The sequence below is a fragment of the Delphinus delphis genome, chromosome 7, assembly GCF_949987515.2.
Source record: "Delphinus delphis chromosome 7, mDelDel1.2, whole genome shotgun sequence".
Lineage (NCBI taxonomy): Eukaryota > Metazoa > Chordata > Mammalia > Artiodactyla > Delphinidae > Delphinus > Delphinus delphis.
The window spans coordinates 44030155-44048042 of NC_082689.1; the positions used below are offsets into that span (position 1 = coordinate 44030155).

Genomic DNA, 17888 nt, shown 5'->3' on the forward strand with positions numbered 1-17888 from the left:
GAAATTTCTTTATAGTCATCATTCCAGATTTCATTGGAAGTGACACAGTAGTTACATTTATCAAGCATGTGTTTCAAATGTTAAATTACAGGGAATAATATAATAAATACTTGTGTACCCACCAGCCCAGAATGAATAGACCACTATATTTTATTTTTGCTTGATGTTTTGAAATTTATTTAAATTAAATAGAATACTATGAGTTTTAAAATTATTGTTCTGTCTACTTCATTGCTTGCTTCAGTGCCATTTCTTTCTCTCTCCAGAAGCAACCAGTATCCCTCCTCAGAAGCAACCATTGTCATTAGTTTTTAGCACATCCAGTTAGACTGTACTTTATATTTTTACTACATATTTATGAACAAAAGTAGTATTACTTTATGTTTTTGAAATTTGCATAAGTACTTTCTTACTGTATATACCATTCCATAAGTTTTTGATAACATGGAATGGAACTGTTCTTATATTATTCAATTATCCCATATTACTTAATCTGTTCTATATTAGTGGTTATTTTAGATTATTTCAGCTTTTTACTAATACAGATTGTTACACCCTTATATGTACACCCTTAGTGCCCATGTGCAAAAATTTCTTTTCTACATGTCCTATCATTTTTTGTTTTTAAACTTTGCATGCTTTATATCTTATTGTGGTTTTAATTTGTACTTCATTGGACGCAGGTAAAGTAGAAGGTGTTTATGTTAATCATTTATATTTTCTTTTCAGTTTCATCCTTTGTTTATCTTTCTTTTGGATTGTCTTTTTCTTACTGATTTTATAGGTCTTTATGTATTCTGATTCTTCACTTTTGTAGATCATATATATTATAAATACACGTCTCTCAGTCTGCTACTTTATCTTTTGGTATATACAAGTTTTTGTTTGAGATGAAATGTGTTCTTTTCCTTTATGATTTCTGCTATTTGCATTTTAAAAATGCTTAATAACATGAAGGGTTTTAAGATGTTCTTTTATATTTTCTTTTAATAGTTTGTTTCTTTATACTTTACGTCTTTAAAGTGCTTGGAATTTTTTTGCATGTGACATCATCTAACTTTTACTTTTCAGCTAGAAAGCCAGAAGTTGTAATGCCTTTGATTGAATAGTCCTTGTTTTCCTCACTGGTTTTAATGATACTTCTATCATATATCAAGTTCTTATATGTGACCGGGTCTGTTTCTGGGCAACTTTGTTCATTGGCCTATTTGTCTGTACATATGGTAAAACTACAGTGTCAAAATTATTATAGCTTTAAGATATGTCTCTCTCTGATAGGACAAGTTACCCTTGTTTTCTTTCAAGATTTTCTTGGCTACTCTTGGACTTTTGATTTTTCAAATGAATTTTTTTTTTGGTTTTTAAAAATTCAAATGAATTTTAAAATTATTTTGATATTTAATAAGCTTATGCAGTCATCGCCATTAATCTGTTTTAGAACATTTTCATCAGATTGACTTTCATGTCCTTTCATAATGTTTTATAATTTTCTCCATAAAGAAAAAGATTTTTTAAGTGTTATTTTTAGACAGCTTATTTTTTTTGTTACTACATTTAATAGTAATTTTTCTTATTACATTTTCTAATTGACTATTTCTAGCATGTAGAAATGCTTTTGATTTTAGTATTTTGTTCTTACATCCAGCAACCCTGCTGAAATTTATTATCAGTTCTAATGATGTTTCTGTAGGTTCTCTTGGCTTTTCTACATTGGTAATTCTACCATCTACACGTAATTTTTTTCATCTCTTTCCAGTCTGTATACTTATGACTTTTCTTGTTATATTTTGGCTAGGACCTCTATTATAATGCTGAATGATTGTGGTGTTGTCTTATTTCTGATGTCCATGGGAGCTTTTAAAATTTCATTCTTTAGTATATAATCATTTTATAGACACTTTTTACCAAGTTACAGATGTTACTTCTATTCCAAATTTGTTATGGGTATTTTCTTTTGTTTGTTCAGTTGTAGTGGTCCAGTGCTTAAGCATCCACTTTTCTGACTTTTTCTCTTCCTCTCATGGGTAGGAGCTTACTGAGTTTTAGGATCAGCAGATAGAGTTTTTCTAGCTATGTTTTACAAATCATATAGCTCTTCCTACTGTGAGGCTTTATGCAGGTATTAACTCATAGCATGTTATGTGTGGCCCATGTTATTCCTGACTCAGAACAGATACACACACACACACTCACTCATAATCTTTGGCTGTAGCTTCCACACAGCTATTACCTCTGAGTTTATTTGTTTCTGGCACCTGAGGATTTCCCTTGTTTGGCTTTGAACTTGGATATACGTTGACAAAAAAATTTTTCTCTAGAATTTTTATGTCTTTGAGGTAGGAGTGGGGAGACGAGGCTGTTTCCCAGTTTAACTCAGTGAGCCACATTGAATGGAGAGCTCTCATTTCTTTGAGTCCATAATTCTACAGATCAGGTTTTACTTAGGATGTTTTATTCATTCTAAAAATTCATACCAGCGCTGTCCAATAGTACTTTCTGTAATGATAAAAGTATTCTGTTTCTGTGCTGTGCAATATGATCACTACTAGCCACACATGGCTCATGAGCACTTGAAATGGGGCTACTGTGATCAGTAAACTGAATTTTACCTTTGTTTAATGGTAATTAATTATAATCTAAATAACTACATTTGGCTATTGGCTACTATATTAGTGCAGTTCTATACTAAATAAAAGGAGAGGGGCGAAAACCTCTAAGCAGTTTGAGAAGAGTTTGGTAAAATGTTAATATACAGAGAGAAAGCCTTCCAGATATAATCTCTATACATTGTAATGACATATTTTAGTCGTTAAGGAATTTGACAGATTCTGGCTTTGTGTTCCTGCATCAATTAGCTTCTGATATTTCATATCTAAAATATATGTATCTGTAGCTGAAATGGTATATTTGTATGCATGTCTACTCCAATCAATAGAGATATTTGTTTCCATTGTTTCTAGGGAATTATAGTTAAAAATTGAGGGCTGTGGAAGTCCTTGTGAATATTAAATTAGAATTGTACTTCAGTGGCTCATTTGGCAGATTGGGAATATTTATAGAATTGCTAGATGGATCAAAACTGTACTTTTATATTGGTTTTTGGTAAGGAAGTTATATTTGCAACAAGCTGTAATAGAAGTACAGTGATTTATATTATGCTGTGCGCAACTTCCTCTTCAGAGGGAAAGGAACTGAGTAAAAGTTTACAGGATTTTTGAGCTGGAAGGAACTTCCGAGGCAAGTCTCATCATTTAATAGATAGGGAAACTTATCTATATATTATATACATGATATACACATGTATGATAGGCATATATACGTATAACTTACATGCGTATATGTGTATACACATATATATATTGAATTGCCAGTATATAAGCATCTAATGCCAGTATATATATTAAATATAGTTGAATTGCCAGTTAATGACAAACCTGAGACTAAAATTTGGGTCTTTTAACTCCCAGTCCTTGCTTTTTCCTGTATGCTGCACTTCTCTTTGTATCCAGATACTTCTTTAGATGTATAGAAGACAAATTATGTTCTTTAAAATACAACTGTGTTACATAAACATCAGTGGCTTATAAGGCAAATATTGTTTTTCTCAATAGTTGAGTTATATAGGCTTTCATCTGTTTCAAATTGAGGTGTTGAGTTTTTCATAATAATGAATAGATGATCAGGATTGTGTATGGACTGATGTTTTAAAAAGAACATATTTTATAAGCCATATGTTTAGTCTACTTTGATATTTCTTGCAAAAATTTCTTAGGGAAAATACTCAGAGTTCATGTAACATGTGATTTTTGGAAAAATAAAATGTATTTTAAGCATTGTAACTAATTACAGCTCTGTTTCTTTTAGATTCTTGCCAGAAACCATATATTGCACTTATTCATGGAATTACAATGGGTGGGGTAAGTAGACTGTTTACTCTTATCATTGTTATGTGAGCTGTATTAAAAATAAGTTAATTATTAAACAGAAGTGAGACAATGAATGTAATACAATAGAAGTTGAAATGAATCATGTTTGGAGCTTTGCAGGTTTGGGATATAATATTTGCTTCACCCAAAAAAATACGTTCTTAATTATGTTCTATGCTATTTCAGCTTCTTCAATTAGTAAGCTTTCTTAACTAACAAAATTGATTCTTTTTCTTCTTATGTAGAGGCCTTTTTCTACTTATAAGTAAACAGATTGCTTTCAACAGCTTCAGAAAAGAAACTGGAATGTTGAGGGTTTTTTAGACTCTGAATAGTGGAGATGTGGTTCCTAAGTTGTATCTACTGCACAAAATCTCACTTTAGTGAAAGTGTTTGGATACTTTTTGAAGTTCTCTGAAAGTGCATTTCTATCAGTTGACAAATTTGTAATAGCACAGATGCAAAATAAATAAATCTTAGATTTCACTGGCTTTGAATAGTTTTATAGGGAGTTGGAGAGAACATGAAATAATTACAGAAAAAGTGTTCCAATGTGTGGCACTGGCTACAACAAAGACAAGCCTTTAAAGAAGTGAGAGGTCAGAATAGGTCTTCATGGCAGGAAGAGGTAGGATTGAAGAAGGTAGTAGGAAGCTGAAGGGTGGAATTTCAAAGATTGAACTTGTTAAGTATTTCAAACATTTAGTCATTGGGAGATGTCCCCCTCTTTCTAGGAAAACCACACACTAGATGAAGTCTCTTGGGCACTTGGAATTGCTTAGATCTTTCTTTTTGAGTTTGTTTTATTGAAGTATAGTTGATTTACAATATTGTGTTAATTTCTGCTATACAGCCAAGTGATTCAGTTATACATATATATATATTCTTTTTCATATTCTTTTCCCTTACGGTTTATGACAGGATATTGAATACAGTTCCCTGTGCTATACAGTGGGACCTTGTTGTTTATCCATTCTGCACATAATAGTTTGCATCTGTTAATCCCACACACCCTATCCATCAGAACTGCTTAGATCCTGCACATCATTTTGGGAAAGGGCTTCCATTAGCACCTGTGGTTAGGAGCAGGATCAAGGGCAGTCTGTACCTCTCAGCTTGTGGCAGATACTGAGTGTGAGTTGATTGTGCTTTCTTTGTCAATAAAGTGCTAAGATGGGAAAAATAAGAGCTCCCTGAAAAAATTCTGCAGAACAAAAGGAAGGAACATAATCTGAAGCTTTGAAGGAAGAGCCCCCTGTGAATGTGAAAGGAACCAGAAAAAAATGAAAACAAACAAAAAAACATTGGGCATACTTAATAAACATGTAAAATGATGTGGCTCCAATGAAATAGGAAAGACAGCCCATAATTAGACAACAAGCTTAGATGAAAGGGCAGCAGGTTACAAGGGGGAACAGGCAACATAGGAAGGATGACTGGAAACTAAAATGCAATAGCAGAACCTGACATTCCACTTTGAAGGTCATAGATAAGAAGGAGTTGAATTTCATATTACAGTTAATGAACTTGTGTCTGTGGAGGACAAACTTGAGAAGCTCTCACCAAGAAAGGACAAGGATAAAAATGATGAGAACAAACATTAGTCAAACTCTAAGGGTGGAGCCCAGTCGTATGTGTTTTAATAAGTCCTCTAAGTGATTGAGTCATGTTAAGTGGGAACTAGTGCCCAAGACATCGATTGTATGTAATGAATTAACTGCATTCATATTTCTGCCCTGTGATTCTAGAATGGTACCAGTTATATACCATGCTTGGAAAAAGTGAGAAAATAGTTAAGTCTTTTGCAGTGATCTCTGGTTCAGATGACGAGCCCCTCAGTGAGAAAGGTTCTTTTATATTACATATTGTCAGCCCTGCCCCTAAAAAAAAAAACAAACAAACCTATGTGTCTTTTCTTCTATCAGGTCTGCCACCTACAACTCCCCATATGTAGTCTACATCTAATTCATCTTTAAAGACTGAAAGTTGTACCCTATATTTTTTAACAGTCTTAAATACCACTATGATTAGGTGTGATTTTTTTTCCTTCATTGACTCAGTGCATTCAATCTTTACTCCAAATTTGGCATTTATTCTTTATTGTCAGTTATTATGAAATATGCCCAAGTATATTAGATGGTCTATAAAGGTGAGGACTACTCTTTTTTTTTAGCATGCTCATAACAACTAGGGAATGCACAGTATATATTTAATAAATTGTTTATTTAAAAAACTCTGCTTTAAAAAACATTTTTGTAGCCTTTGAAGGAGTAAAATTTACAGACTGGAAGTGAATCAGTTCTTTTTTCTTGTAATGGGATTTTATATGTATCTTGGTTTTGAAGACTAACTTTTCATGTCTCATTTACAAACGTTGCTTAATATAAGACTCAGTGAACTCTAGCTTTTGAAAATGTAAGCCTCTAGATCTTTAGCTCTCAACCTTGGCTGCATTTTCAATCACTTGAGAGTCTTTCAGAAATCCTGGTGCCCAGGCTTTACTTACCTCCTGAACCATTAACCACATATTAGAGCAGGACTCGGGTATTTTTAAAGCTCCCTTGTAATCCCAATATGAAACTAAGGTTAGGAACTGCTGAACTTACTAGCAATTCCCAACTAGTGTATAGTTCAGTGTTAGCTGTGGACCTTTTTCAAAAAGGCAGTGGTTCTCACAGGTTAGCTCATATCAAAATCCAAGAGCTGGAAGGCAGTGGTTCTCCCAGGTTAGTTTGTATCAGAATCCAAGAGCTTGTTAAAAGGCAGACTCGGGACTTCGCTGGTGGTGCAGTGGTTAAGAATCCGCTTGCTAATGCTGGGGACACGGGTTCGATCCCTGGTCTGGGAAGATCACACATGCCACAGAGCAACTAAGCACGTGCACCACAACTACGGAGCCTGCGCTCTAGAGCCCACGCGCTGCAACTACTGAAGCCTGTGTGCTCTAGGGCCCACATGCTGCAACTACTGAAGCCCGCGCACCTAGAGCCCATGCTCCACAACAAGAGAAGACACTTCAATGAGAACCCCGCGCACCACAATGAAGAGTAGCTCTTGCTCACCGCAACTAGAGAAAGCCCGCGCGCAGCAACAAAGACCCAACACAGCCAAAAATAAATATAATAAAAAAATAAATAAATAAAGATGGACTTAAAAAAAAAAAAAAGGCTGACTCCTCTCACCCCCCCAATTCCAGTTTAGTCAGTTTGAAGTGTGGCCTAAGAATTTGCATTTCTAAAAGTTCCCAGATGATGTTCATGATGCTCGTGATAGTGGGGGTGCCTCACTTTAGGAACCACTGCCATAAAGTGTTGAGAACATGCAGTTTGTTAATTCAAAAGGCCTTTATTTTCAGAATATTTAGTATATTTTAGTATTATAGGTAATTGTTTTATGGATACGTTTTAAATCCTAATATAAAAGTATGAGACTAAGATAGGGCAAATATAGCTTACGAAAAGGTAGCCAAATAGTTTTGTTTCTGTCTTTATCTTGATTCTGATCAATGAATTGTTTCTTATAAGAAAGAATTATAAGAAAACTTGAACAATCCAAAAGATGGCGCCATAGAGCTTGATTTTTATTTAATTTTATTTTTTCTTTTTTACTATAGAAAAAAATATTTTTCCAGCAATGAAAATGACAGTTTTACTGTCTCTTGTTGTTTACCATGAAGAGTAACACAGCACTTTCTAGAGGGGATAACTAAATTCTATTATGTTTCAGAAATTCAAATGTTTACTTGATATTTTGGTATACAGTAAAATAAAAATGTTTCTGAGTGGTTCTCCACTTGGTTAATTAAAAGTATGTAAGATTATATCATTACAATGTTTTTGAAAGAGACGAAAAATTTTTTGAATAGCAATTTGAAAGAATAGTTCATTGTTTCCTAAAAAGGAAGAATTTTAATTTCCTTTACCCTTTATTTTAAAAATCTAGTCATATTTTCTCAAGTTAATATATAATGGAAAGGCAAATTTGCTTTAAAAGTTAAAATTAATTTTAAGTAGATATAGAACAGAAAAAATTCTTATTTTTATTCTGTATGTGTAGTTCTGCCTACATTTCCCTCCCAATTGAATTGGATTTAAAAAACTTTTACGTTTCTTTCCTTTTCCTTCTTCCCTTTCTTTGTCCCTTCCTCTCTCCCTTCCTCCCTTTTCTCTTCCCACCAATGCATTTTACAGTAGAAACAAAATTAGCTCCCCCAAGCCAACTCAAAATATGTTTACAATATGGTATTGTTTTTGTGTTTCTCAAAGTGTCCTAAAGATGCTGCAAGCAAAAGTGTTTTGTGATCAATATAATGTAAAATTAAAAGTTTTAAGGCATACTTTAGAAGGGGTATACTCTAATGAATAGAGAAGGAGTGGGAACTGGATTGGAAACAGTGAGCATATACAATCTCCAAACGACTTTTTGGGATACAAACCAGCCACGTGGAAAACTGACTAGTGCTCAGTTAAATGGGAGCTACTGAATCAGATTGAGTTTAGCCACAATTAATGTCACTGAGACATGTTCTTATGAGAAGAATTACTACAAAATGATGTAGTATTTGCATATAACCTATGCATATCCTCCTATATACTTTAAATCATCTCTAGGTTACTTATACGGTGTAAATGCTGTGAAAATACAATGTAAATAGTTGCTGTTGCACAGCAAAATTCAAATCTTGCTTTTCGGAACTTTCTGGAGTTTTTTTCTCAATATTTTGAATTCACAGTTGGTTAAATCTGTGGGTATGGAGGGCTGAGTGTATTTTGGATATTAACCCCTGATCAGTTATATGGTTTGCAGATATTTTCTCCCATGTCATAGGTTGCCTTTTCATTTGTTGATGATTTCCTTTGCTGTGTAGAAGCTTCTATTTGATGCAGTTCACGTTTATTTTTGCTTTTTTGCCTTTGCCTTTGGTGTCAATCCCCCAAATCATTGCCAAGACCAGTATGAAGGAGCTTATTCCTTATGTTTTCTTCTAGGAGTTTTATGATTTCAGGTCTTACATTCAAGTCTAATCCATTTTGAGCTGGTTTTTGTGTATAAAGTGAGGTCTAGTTTCATTTTTTTCCATGTGGATATCTGGTTTTCTCAACACCATTTATTGAAGAGGTAGTCCTTTCCCCATTGTATATTCTTGACTCCTTTGTTGAAAATTAATTGACCGTATTGTGTAGTTTTATTTTGGGGTGCATTCTCTCTCTCTCTCTCTATTTTTTTTTTTTTTTGGTTCCACTGGTCTATGTGTCTGTTTTTATGCCAATACCATAGTGTTTTGATGACTGTAGCTTTATAATATGATTTGAAGTCAGGAAGTGTGATGCTTCCAGCTTTGTTTTTCTTTCTCAAGGTTTCTTTGGCTATTTGAGGTCTTGATTATTCTGTATCTGTGAAAAATGCCATTGGAATTTTGACAGAGATTACATTGAGTTTATAGATTGCTTTGGGTAATATGGACATTTAAACAATATTCATCCGATCAGTGAGCACAGAATATCTTTCCATAATATGTGTCTTCTTCAATTTCTTTCATCAATGTCTTAGAGTTGTGAGTGTGTACCTCTTTCACCTCCTTGGTTAAATTTATTCTTAGGTATTTTATTCTTTTTGATCCAGTTGTAAATGGGATTGTTTTCTTAATTTCTCTCTCTGAAAGTTATTTGTGTACAGAAACACAACTGATTTTTGTGTATTAATTTTGTATCCTGCAACTTTACTGAATTTGTTTACTAGTTTTTAACATTTTTTTGTGGCATCTTTAGAGTTTCCTATATATAATATCATGTCATCTTCAGATAGTTTTACTTCCTTTCTGATTTTGATCCTTTTATTTATTCTTCTTGCCGAATTGCTCTGGCTAGGACTTTCTGTGGTGAATAAAAGTGGTGAGAGTGGGCATCCTTGTCTTATTTCTGATCATAGAGGAAAAGCATTCAGCTTTTCACTGTTGAGTATGATGTTAGCTGTGGGCTTGTCATATATGGACTTTATTATGTTGAGGTACATTCCATCTATACCTAGTTTGTTGAGGATTTTTATCATAAAAGAATGTTGAATTTCATCAAATGCTTTTTCTGCATCTATTGAGATGATCATATGATTTTTATCCTTCATTTTGTTAACGTGGTGCATCACGTTGATTTCACATATGTTGAACCATTCTTGCATCTCAGGAGTAAATCCTACTTGATCATGGTATATGATCCTTTTAATGTATTGTTGAATTCAGTTTCCTGATATGTTGTTAAGGATTTTTCCATCTGTGTTCATCAGGAATATTGTCCTGTAATTTTCTTTCCTTACAGTGTTTTTGTCTAATAAGAATGGTAGACATTCTTACTGCTAAGGCTGCTTGTGTAGATCAAGGTTACTTGATTTCAGATACATGAATATGAGACAGGTATGCATTGAACCTCTGATTCTTATTTGTTCTTTGTCGGTTTAAGGTGGAAGCAGCCAGTTGTTAACTGTGATGAAACTAGACCTGAAGCAAATGTGCAAAGATAAAGGATGATCAGTCAGGGACTTCCCTGGCAGTCTAGTGATTAAGAATTTGCCTTCCAATGCAGGGGGTGCGGGTTTGATCCCTGGTCGGGGAGCTAGGATCCCACGTGCCACCCAGTCAAAAAACCAAAACGTAAAACAGAAGCAATATTGCAACAAATTCAATGAAGACTTTAAAAATGGTCCACATCAAAAAAATCTTAAAAAAAAAAAAAAGAAAAAAAAAAGGTTGATCAGTCAGAGACTAAAGGAAGGTACTGCAGTGCAGTTGCCCTGGGAACTAAAAATAAAAGGACTATACTGACAGGCAAAGTTGTGTTGTGGAGAAAGCAATAAAATATATTAAGAGAGGAAGAATAATCAGATAAAAAAGGATATGGGGAATTCCCTGGCGGTACAGTGGTTAGGGCTTGGTGCTTTCACTGCCAGGGTCCAGGTTAGATCCCTGGTCAGGGAACTAAGATCCCATGGCGTGGCCAAAAAATAAGATATGAAAAAGAGCCTCCTTTAAGACTGAAGATTAATAACACGGCAGGATCTGTGAAAGGAAGAATAGAGAAGAAATTTCCCTTGGATTTCTAAGTGTTCAGAATATGTACTTATGTGCATTCATTTTCAGTTGTGTTCACTGTTGGCATTTTTCCAAGCCTGGATGGAGATCTTTTTCTTGATAGAGAAGGGAAGGTGCCTCCCTTTCCCCCATGGGATTCTCTCTACTTAGATTTCCTTCTGCTTTATTAGGGGAGAGTAAGGGTTGCATTTAGTTGCAGAATTTCTCATAATAGATTTTTAGGGTTATTTAGTTTCTCAGTGAGCCTTTTTCATAGGTAAGCATTGGGTTCTATTTTTCAATACACAATGGATTACCCTCTAACAAATGTTCCTATGCTGTTTAACTCCATCTCATTCCTTGTCTGTCTTATTAGATAGAGTCCTTTATTCTCTCCTTGCCTCTACTCTTTTAACCCTGGCTTTTAGCCCAAACATATCTAAGTAGAGAAGCGGAAAGTGCTTCCATTTACTAACCAGGAACTTGGCTTTACTGCCTGCCCCTGCCCCACCTCCATCCCCATTTTAAGGTATTGATTTGTGGGAAGTAGAACTTTTACTTTCCAGGAGTGTGGGTATTCTTGGCAACTTTCAGAGACTTGCAGATTCTCAGATCTACAGGGAGTTCTTTTCCATTTCCTTGGCCATTTCCTGTGGGCATATTGGTCAGGTTTTTGGTTCATTTCCTTTTTAAATGTGAAAGCACCCTAGGTTCTTGGTCAAGTGACAGGCACCTTTCCTCTGTGCCATTCGCATCCTGCCTCCATTTTATCCCCACTATGTTGGGTTGGATGATTTGTGGTCTAGAGGGCTCTGTGTCTTATTGAGGAGGCATCAGATTATTTCACAGAGAAGAAAGGGGCAGAGGAGCTCCTTTTGCCCATAAAATGAGCTCATTCTCCTAAGGATACATGGAGGTAGGAGATTTGAGACTAACTAGACGTTCATTATGATTTTAGCAATAATATGAGGTTGTTCTCAGCTATTTCACCCAACCAGCAAAAATTACTGGATGTCTGCTATGTACTAGATACTGGTTAGGCTCTAGGGGTAGAATAGTGAGCAAGATAGATATATTTTCTTTCCTTATGGACCTTACTGTCTTGTGAGGCAGGTACAGAGTTGTCTGGGAATACATAAGAGTACCGGCCTCAACTGTGTGTGTATGTCTGAGTACTTTAGTGATGGAGATGGTGTAGGGAAAGCACCCTGGAGGAAGTTTTATTTAACCTGAGACTCAAAGAGGAATCAGCCAGGGACAAACAAGGTGGGATAGTGGAGGAATGCGCTATGGTTGGTACAAGCGTGTTAAGGGGTTGATGCAGTGTAGAAGAAGAGTGTGTGAGTGAGAAGATAATAGTATATGTGAAGATGAGAGAATTCATGTTTGGGAAAGTTAAGTGTGCCTCGATTTGGGAGTATGAAGGAGATAGCGGTTCAGTTCTGAGGTTAGAGAGGTAAGCAAGAAGCCAGATCAGTCCTTTTAGATATAAGTTGTTTATCCTGAGATCAATAGGGAGAGCCTTTTTTTTTTTTTTTTTTTTTTTTTTTGCGGTTCGCGGGCCTCTCACTGTTGTGGCCTCTCCTGTTGCGGAGCACAGGCTCCGGATGTGCAGGCTCAGCGGCCATGGCTTACGGGCCTAGCCTCTCCGCAGCATGTGGGATCTTCCCAGACCGGGGCACGAACCCGTGTCCCCTGCATTGGCAGGCGGACTCCCAACCACTGCGCCACCAGGGAAGCCCAGGGAGAGCCATTTTAAAGTGCTTTTAGCCAGGAAAATGGCTTGAGTGGTGCATTTTAGACAGAGAACTCTCTTGTGGGAGGAACAGGTTGTAGGGAGGTTAGGATTGGTTGTAAAGAGATTATTCAGGAAGCTCTTGCAGGGATCCAGGTGGGAGATTATGGTGATTTTGAACTAGCATGGAGATTATGAAGGGGGGCGGAAATTAGATAGATTTAAGGGAGATACTTAGGAGGAGACTTGGTGGGATTTGATGATGTATTGGATGTGAGAGATAAAGGGGAGAAGGAGGCAAGGATGACTTCCAGGTTTCTAGACTGGGCAGTGGGATGAATGGTGGACTGTTTACTTAAGATTCGGGAGAAAGTGTGGCTGGGGAGTGGGTTGGGGAGAGTGAAGGGAGATGAGTTTAATTTGTTAGGTGTGAAATACCTGTGGGCTTATCCACGTGGGAGTGTTTTGTCTGAACAAAAGTGTTTTGTCGGTTATGCACATCTGGAAGTCAGGGTGCTGCTTGGGCAGGAAGTATAACTTTAGGACTTACAGAGGCACAGTATGCTCCAAAGTGTGTGCTTCTGCAACATGAATTAGCTCATAAGTGATTGGTAAATGGGAAAATGATGTTAGGATAATGCAAAAATTATATTGATTCATATACAGTTTTTTTCTAGGCAAGGGGAGATAGGATAGTGGCAGTAGATATATAATCATCTAGACAGGAAAAGAGTGCTTAATTACCTCAGTTGCTGTACTGTGAATAGGCATTCTCTTGTCTGTATTTTAAGAAAATTAAAAAAAAAACCCACACAAACAAATGCCTGTTTCTGGGTGGACCTCCGCTGTAAGGTGAACCCTCAACTCTTGGCACTTGGTGTTTAATGGAGGTCCCACTGGCTTATAGCTGCACTTAACACTGCTTTGTCTCAGCATGTGCCAGTCCTGCTCTGAATAAAGTATTGCCATTCTTTCCACTTTATTGTTGTGCATTTTAAATATCTACACTGGCATTCTCTGTTCATATTGAGCTGGTGCTCCTAATCAAGTCCCTGGCCTGCGACCATTTATTCTTTCTGTTAGCACTCAGAATACAAAGTTGCATAGGTTTTGAGTGGACTGCCGAAACTCTATTTTTCTTATAAGCTCTGTGCAGTTTTGTAGAGCCTGAGGATTTTTTTCAGTAACTCATCATGTTATAGCAGAGAAACTTGTATTGAAAATTTGTCAGTAGAAAAGATAATGCAAGGAAATGTGACAGAAATAGAGTGACAACCAAAGTAAGTCCAGAATGGAATACAAAAAAATGTTTATTGGCCAGAGGCAGAACAAGGAACCTATAAAAGACACTGAAAAAGGGGGGCCCAGAGGGGCAAACCAGAAGAGTGGACTTGTCATGGGAACCTTCAAGTTGGCTTTTGTGCCCCAGAAATCTTTGAGAGTTTCTTTGCTTTGTGGCAAAGAACCATATTCCAGGTTGTTTTGTACATTTTATTCAACAGACCTAAAATAGGGTGTTTTTCCAAGGCAGCCCTGGTTACTTTTAGTAGGAAATGATGGTTAGCAATAATAATCTGGGCACTAGTTAAGTTGGTAATTGTTTATAGGCCTTTTTGAAGAGCACTAAGAATATGTGTTTTATTTTTAAGAGAAAATAGGTCCTAGATCCTGAGTTCAGTACTTCCTATTCAAATTTAGATTCTTACTTCTTTGATATTTGTAACTTTCTTCTCATGTATGTTGAAAATCTTTATTTAAAAAAATAATATTAAGATTGTGACAAATTTGCTTTGTCCTAATGTGTATAATAGTTTCAGAATAACAATAAATGTTATTATGAAGAATAGTCACTTGAAATACTGTCTTTGCCCTATACCAAAATTTTTTAGTAACTTAGCTTTTTCATACTTTTCCAGAGTATTCAACTTGGTTCTCATGAAATAACTCTTTATTTATGACTGACGTTTGGTAAACTCTGAACTCAACAGATCAGAGAAGTATCAGGTATATCAAAAAGTAGCCAGAGGGCTTCCCTGGTGGCACAGTGGTTGAGAATCCACCTGCCAATGCAGGGGACAGGGGTTTGAGCCCTGGTCCGGGAAGATCCCACATGCCATGCAGAGTGACTAAGCCCGTGTGCCACAACTACTGAGCCTGCGCTCTAGAGCCCATGCTCCGCAACAAGAGAAGCCACTGCAATGAGAAGCCCGCGGGCACCGCAACGAAGAGTAGCCCCTGCTTGCCCAAAGACCCAATGCAGCCAAAAATAAAATAAATAAATTTATATATAAAAAAAAGTAGCCAGAGAGTAGCTTTCAGGATGCTAGTTAATATAGATATTAGTTTTACAGAGTTAAGGGAAATTGTTGGTAAATCTGAGGTCAATTAAGAGTATTCCTGTTATAATAGTTCTTCTTGTTTGAATATATGATATGAGGCAGTGGTTTCTTAGAGCTTCTCTTTTTAAACATCTATTAAATATGATTGGGATTGACATACACACTAATCTGTATAAAATAGGTAACTAATAAGAACCTGCTGTATAAAAATAAAATTCAAAAAATAAATATGATAGACATTTAAAATATAATATGTGGTATGTTATAATATATTGGGGGAATGTGATTATTTAGGCAAAAACCTTGAGCAGGAATCCAGGAGGTACGTAAGAGTTATTTCTAATTTATGTTTTGTTTTTTTTTAATTAATTAATTAATTAATTAATGGCTGCGTTCGGGCTGTGTTGGGTCTTTATTGCTGCGCAGGCTACTCTCGTTGTGGTGCACTGGCTTCTTATTGCGGTGGCTTCTTTGTTGCAGAGCACGGGCTCTAGGCACGTGGGCTCAGTAGTTGCAGTGTGTGGGCTTCAGTAGTTGTGCCTTGCGGGCTCTAGAGCGCAGGCTCAGTAGTTGTGGCGCACGGGCTTCGTTGCTCCACAGCATGTGGGATTTTCCCGGACCAGGGCTCGAACCCGTGTCCCTTGCATTGGCAGGCGGATTCTTAACCACTGTGCCACCAGGGAAGCCCTCTAATTTATGTTTTAATGTATGATGTACCAGAATTATATTTCTGCTCACTGGCTTTTTTTAAAATTGAGGTATAATTGACATACAATGTTTTAGGTGACAACATAATGATTTGATGTATATATATGTTGTGAAACCATAAGTTAACACTCATCACTACACATAATTGAAAAAAATTTTTTTTCATATAACTTTTAAGATTTACTCTCAGCAGTTTTCAAATATCTCTCTGATATTTCTGTTTAAAGTAAAACTGTACCTCCAAGGATGGTAGACTGTTAATTCATAAATAAATTAAATATTTCTACCACAGTTATTTGTTTCTGCTGAATATAATTTTTGTCCAAAAATAACATGAATTATATGAATCCAAAGCAGGATAATGTAAATGCTCTCTGTAGTCTATCAGAATACATTAATAGGGCTTCCCTGGTGGCGCAGTGGTTGAGAGTCCGCCTGCTGATGCAGGGGACACGGGTTCATGCCCTGGTCCGGGAAGATCCCACATGCCGCGGAACGGCTAGGCCCGTGAGCCGTGGCCGCTGAGCCTGCGCGTCCGGAGCCTGTGCTCCGCAACGGGAGAGGCCACGACAGTGAGAGGCCCGCGTACCGAAAAAACAAAAAACATTAATATTATGTAATCGGTATGTTAATACTATTAATATGCAATATTAGTCTGTTAATATTAATGTGAGAAGCATAATAAAAATAACTGTTTTTACTGGGTAGGCTGCTGATCTAAGGCATGTGGTCCCAGAGATACATTATGAAACTTATTTTATGATTATGATATTAACTTTTATACCATAGTGACATAATGTGTGATGAAAATCTATTTGAATTTCTAACAGAAATATATACCTAATTTCAAAGAACCATTTATAATCTTGAATGATGGTGAGAGAAGACTCTCATGTACTCACTGATACTGAGATGCAGTGTTCATTCTGGACAGGAGCTTACTCATTCTCTCTGATTAGAATTTAAATTCATGGCTCTTTGTGTGAGCATTTGTCACATCACCCCATTGTATGCCTTTCTGAGTTTGTTTTCTTTACTGTGGTTGTTGGCGCTGGTTACTCTGGAACATTTATTTTTATTTTCATTTGGCTCAAAAAGACTATTGTGAAACAATTTCAATTAGTAATATAGTACAGAGAACTCCAGTGTATCCTTCATCCACATTCCCTATTATTTCCGCATTTGTTTTATTTTCTCTTCTTCTCTCCCACATGTGTCTATGGATAATTCTTTTCTGAACCATTTGAAAGTTGAAGACATGATAATTCTTTATTGCTAAATTTTTCAGTGTGTATTACTTAAGAATAAGACACCAAAATCAGGGAATTTAACACTGATGTATTATTATCTGGAACATTTCTTTTTCAGGCACCAAATTAAATTGTTCTACATGTGTTTTTGTTTTTGTGTTGGGGGATTAATCTTGCCATTAGTATAAATCATGGAGTAATTGACTATATATTAAATTAACTTTAAATATCTGTATAATTATCAATTTTTAAAAATGTGCTTTTTGTCTAGAATAGTAATATTATCTGGAAATATAGAAGTGATACTCATTTCTAGTTACTGATAAGCATATTTGCATTTTGAAGGATTTAATTGTGCTTTTTAAGTAATTATAATGAGATCTTCTTTAAAAGCCTTAAAGCTATACCAGCCTTTTTCCTTTGTTGAACAGTGAAAACTCATCTAGCTCTAGTCTCTTAATTAAAAAAAAAAGTCTTAGATGGCCTGAGTTTTGCATTTAAGAATGCCAGACTTTAAACAAGTAGGATACGAGTTTGACTACATTCATATGTTCGGTTACTTATGCTTATCCATATTAATATTCTCTGTACTAGATTATAAATATGGATCAGATTCATTTTACTTTATCTTCACAGTGTCAGTACAGTACTGCAATGAAGATTGTTTAATAATAATCCAAGTAAAAAACAATGTCAGAATGCTTGAGACACCATAACTATAAGGCACAGAAGGGTTAAATGTAAGGTAATAGAAAAAGTGTTTACCAACACTAAAATAACTGATACAGCTATTTTAATATCAAATAAGGTACTATGGCAAAAGCTTTTACTTGATATAGGACATTTCATAGTTATAATAAACAGGTATGA

General features: G+C 35.8%; 1 protein-coding gene across 5 annotated transcripts in view; it reads left to right on the forward strand.

Moving 5' to 3' along the window:
* The window catches only part of HIBCH (3-hydroxyisobutyryl-CoA hydrolase), an 87669-nt gene that overhangs the window by 26031 nt on the left and 43750 nt on the right, over positions 1-17888 (forward strand). For all 5 annotated transcript variants that reach the window (XM_060016432.1, XM_060016429.1, XM_060016428.1 and 2 more), the window contains one exon: positions 3865-3917. In XM_060016432.1, coding sequence (XP_059872415.1) covers positions 3865-3917 — 53 coding nt within the window. The remainder of the gene's footprint in view (positions 1-3864; positions 3918-17888) is intronic.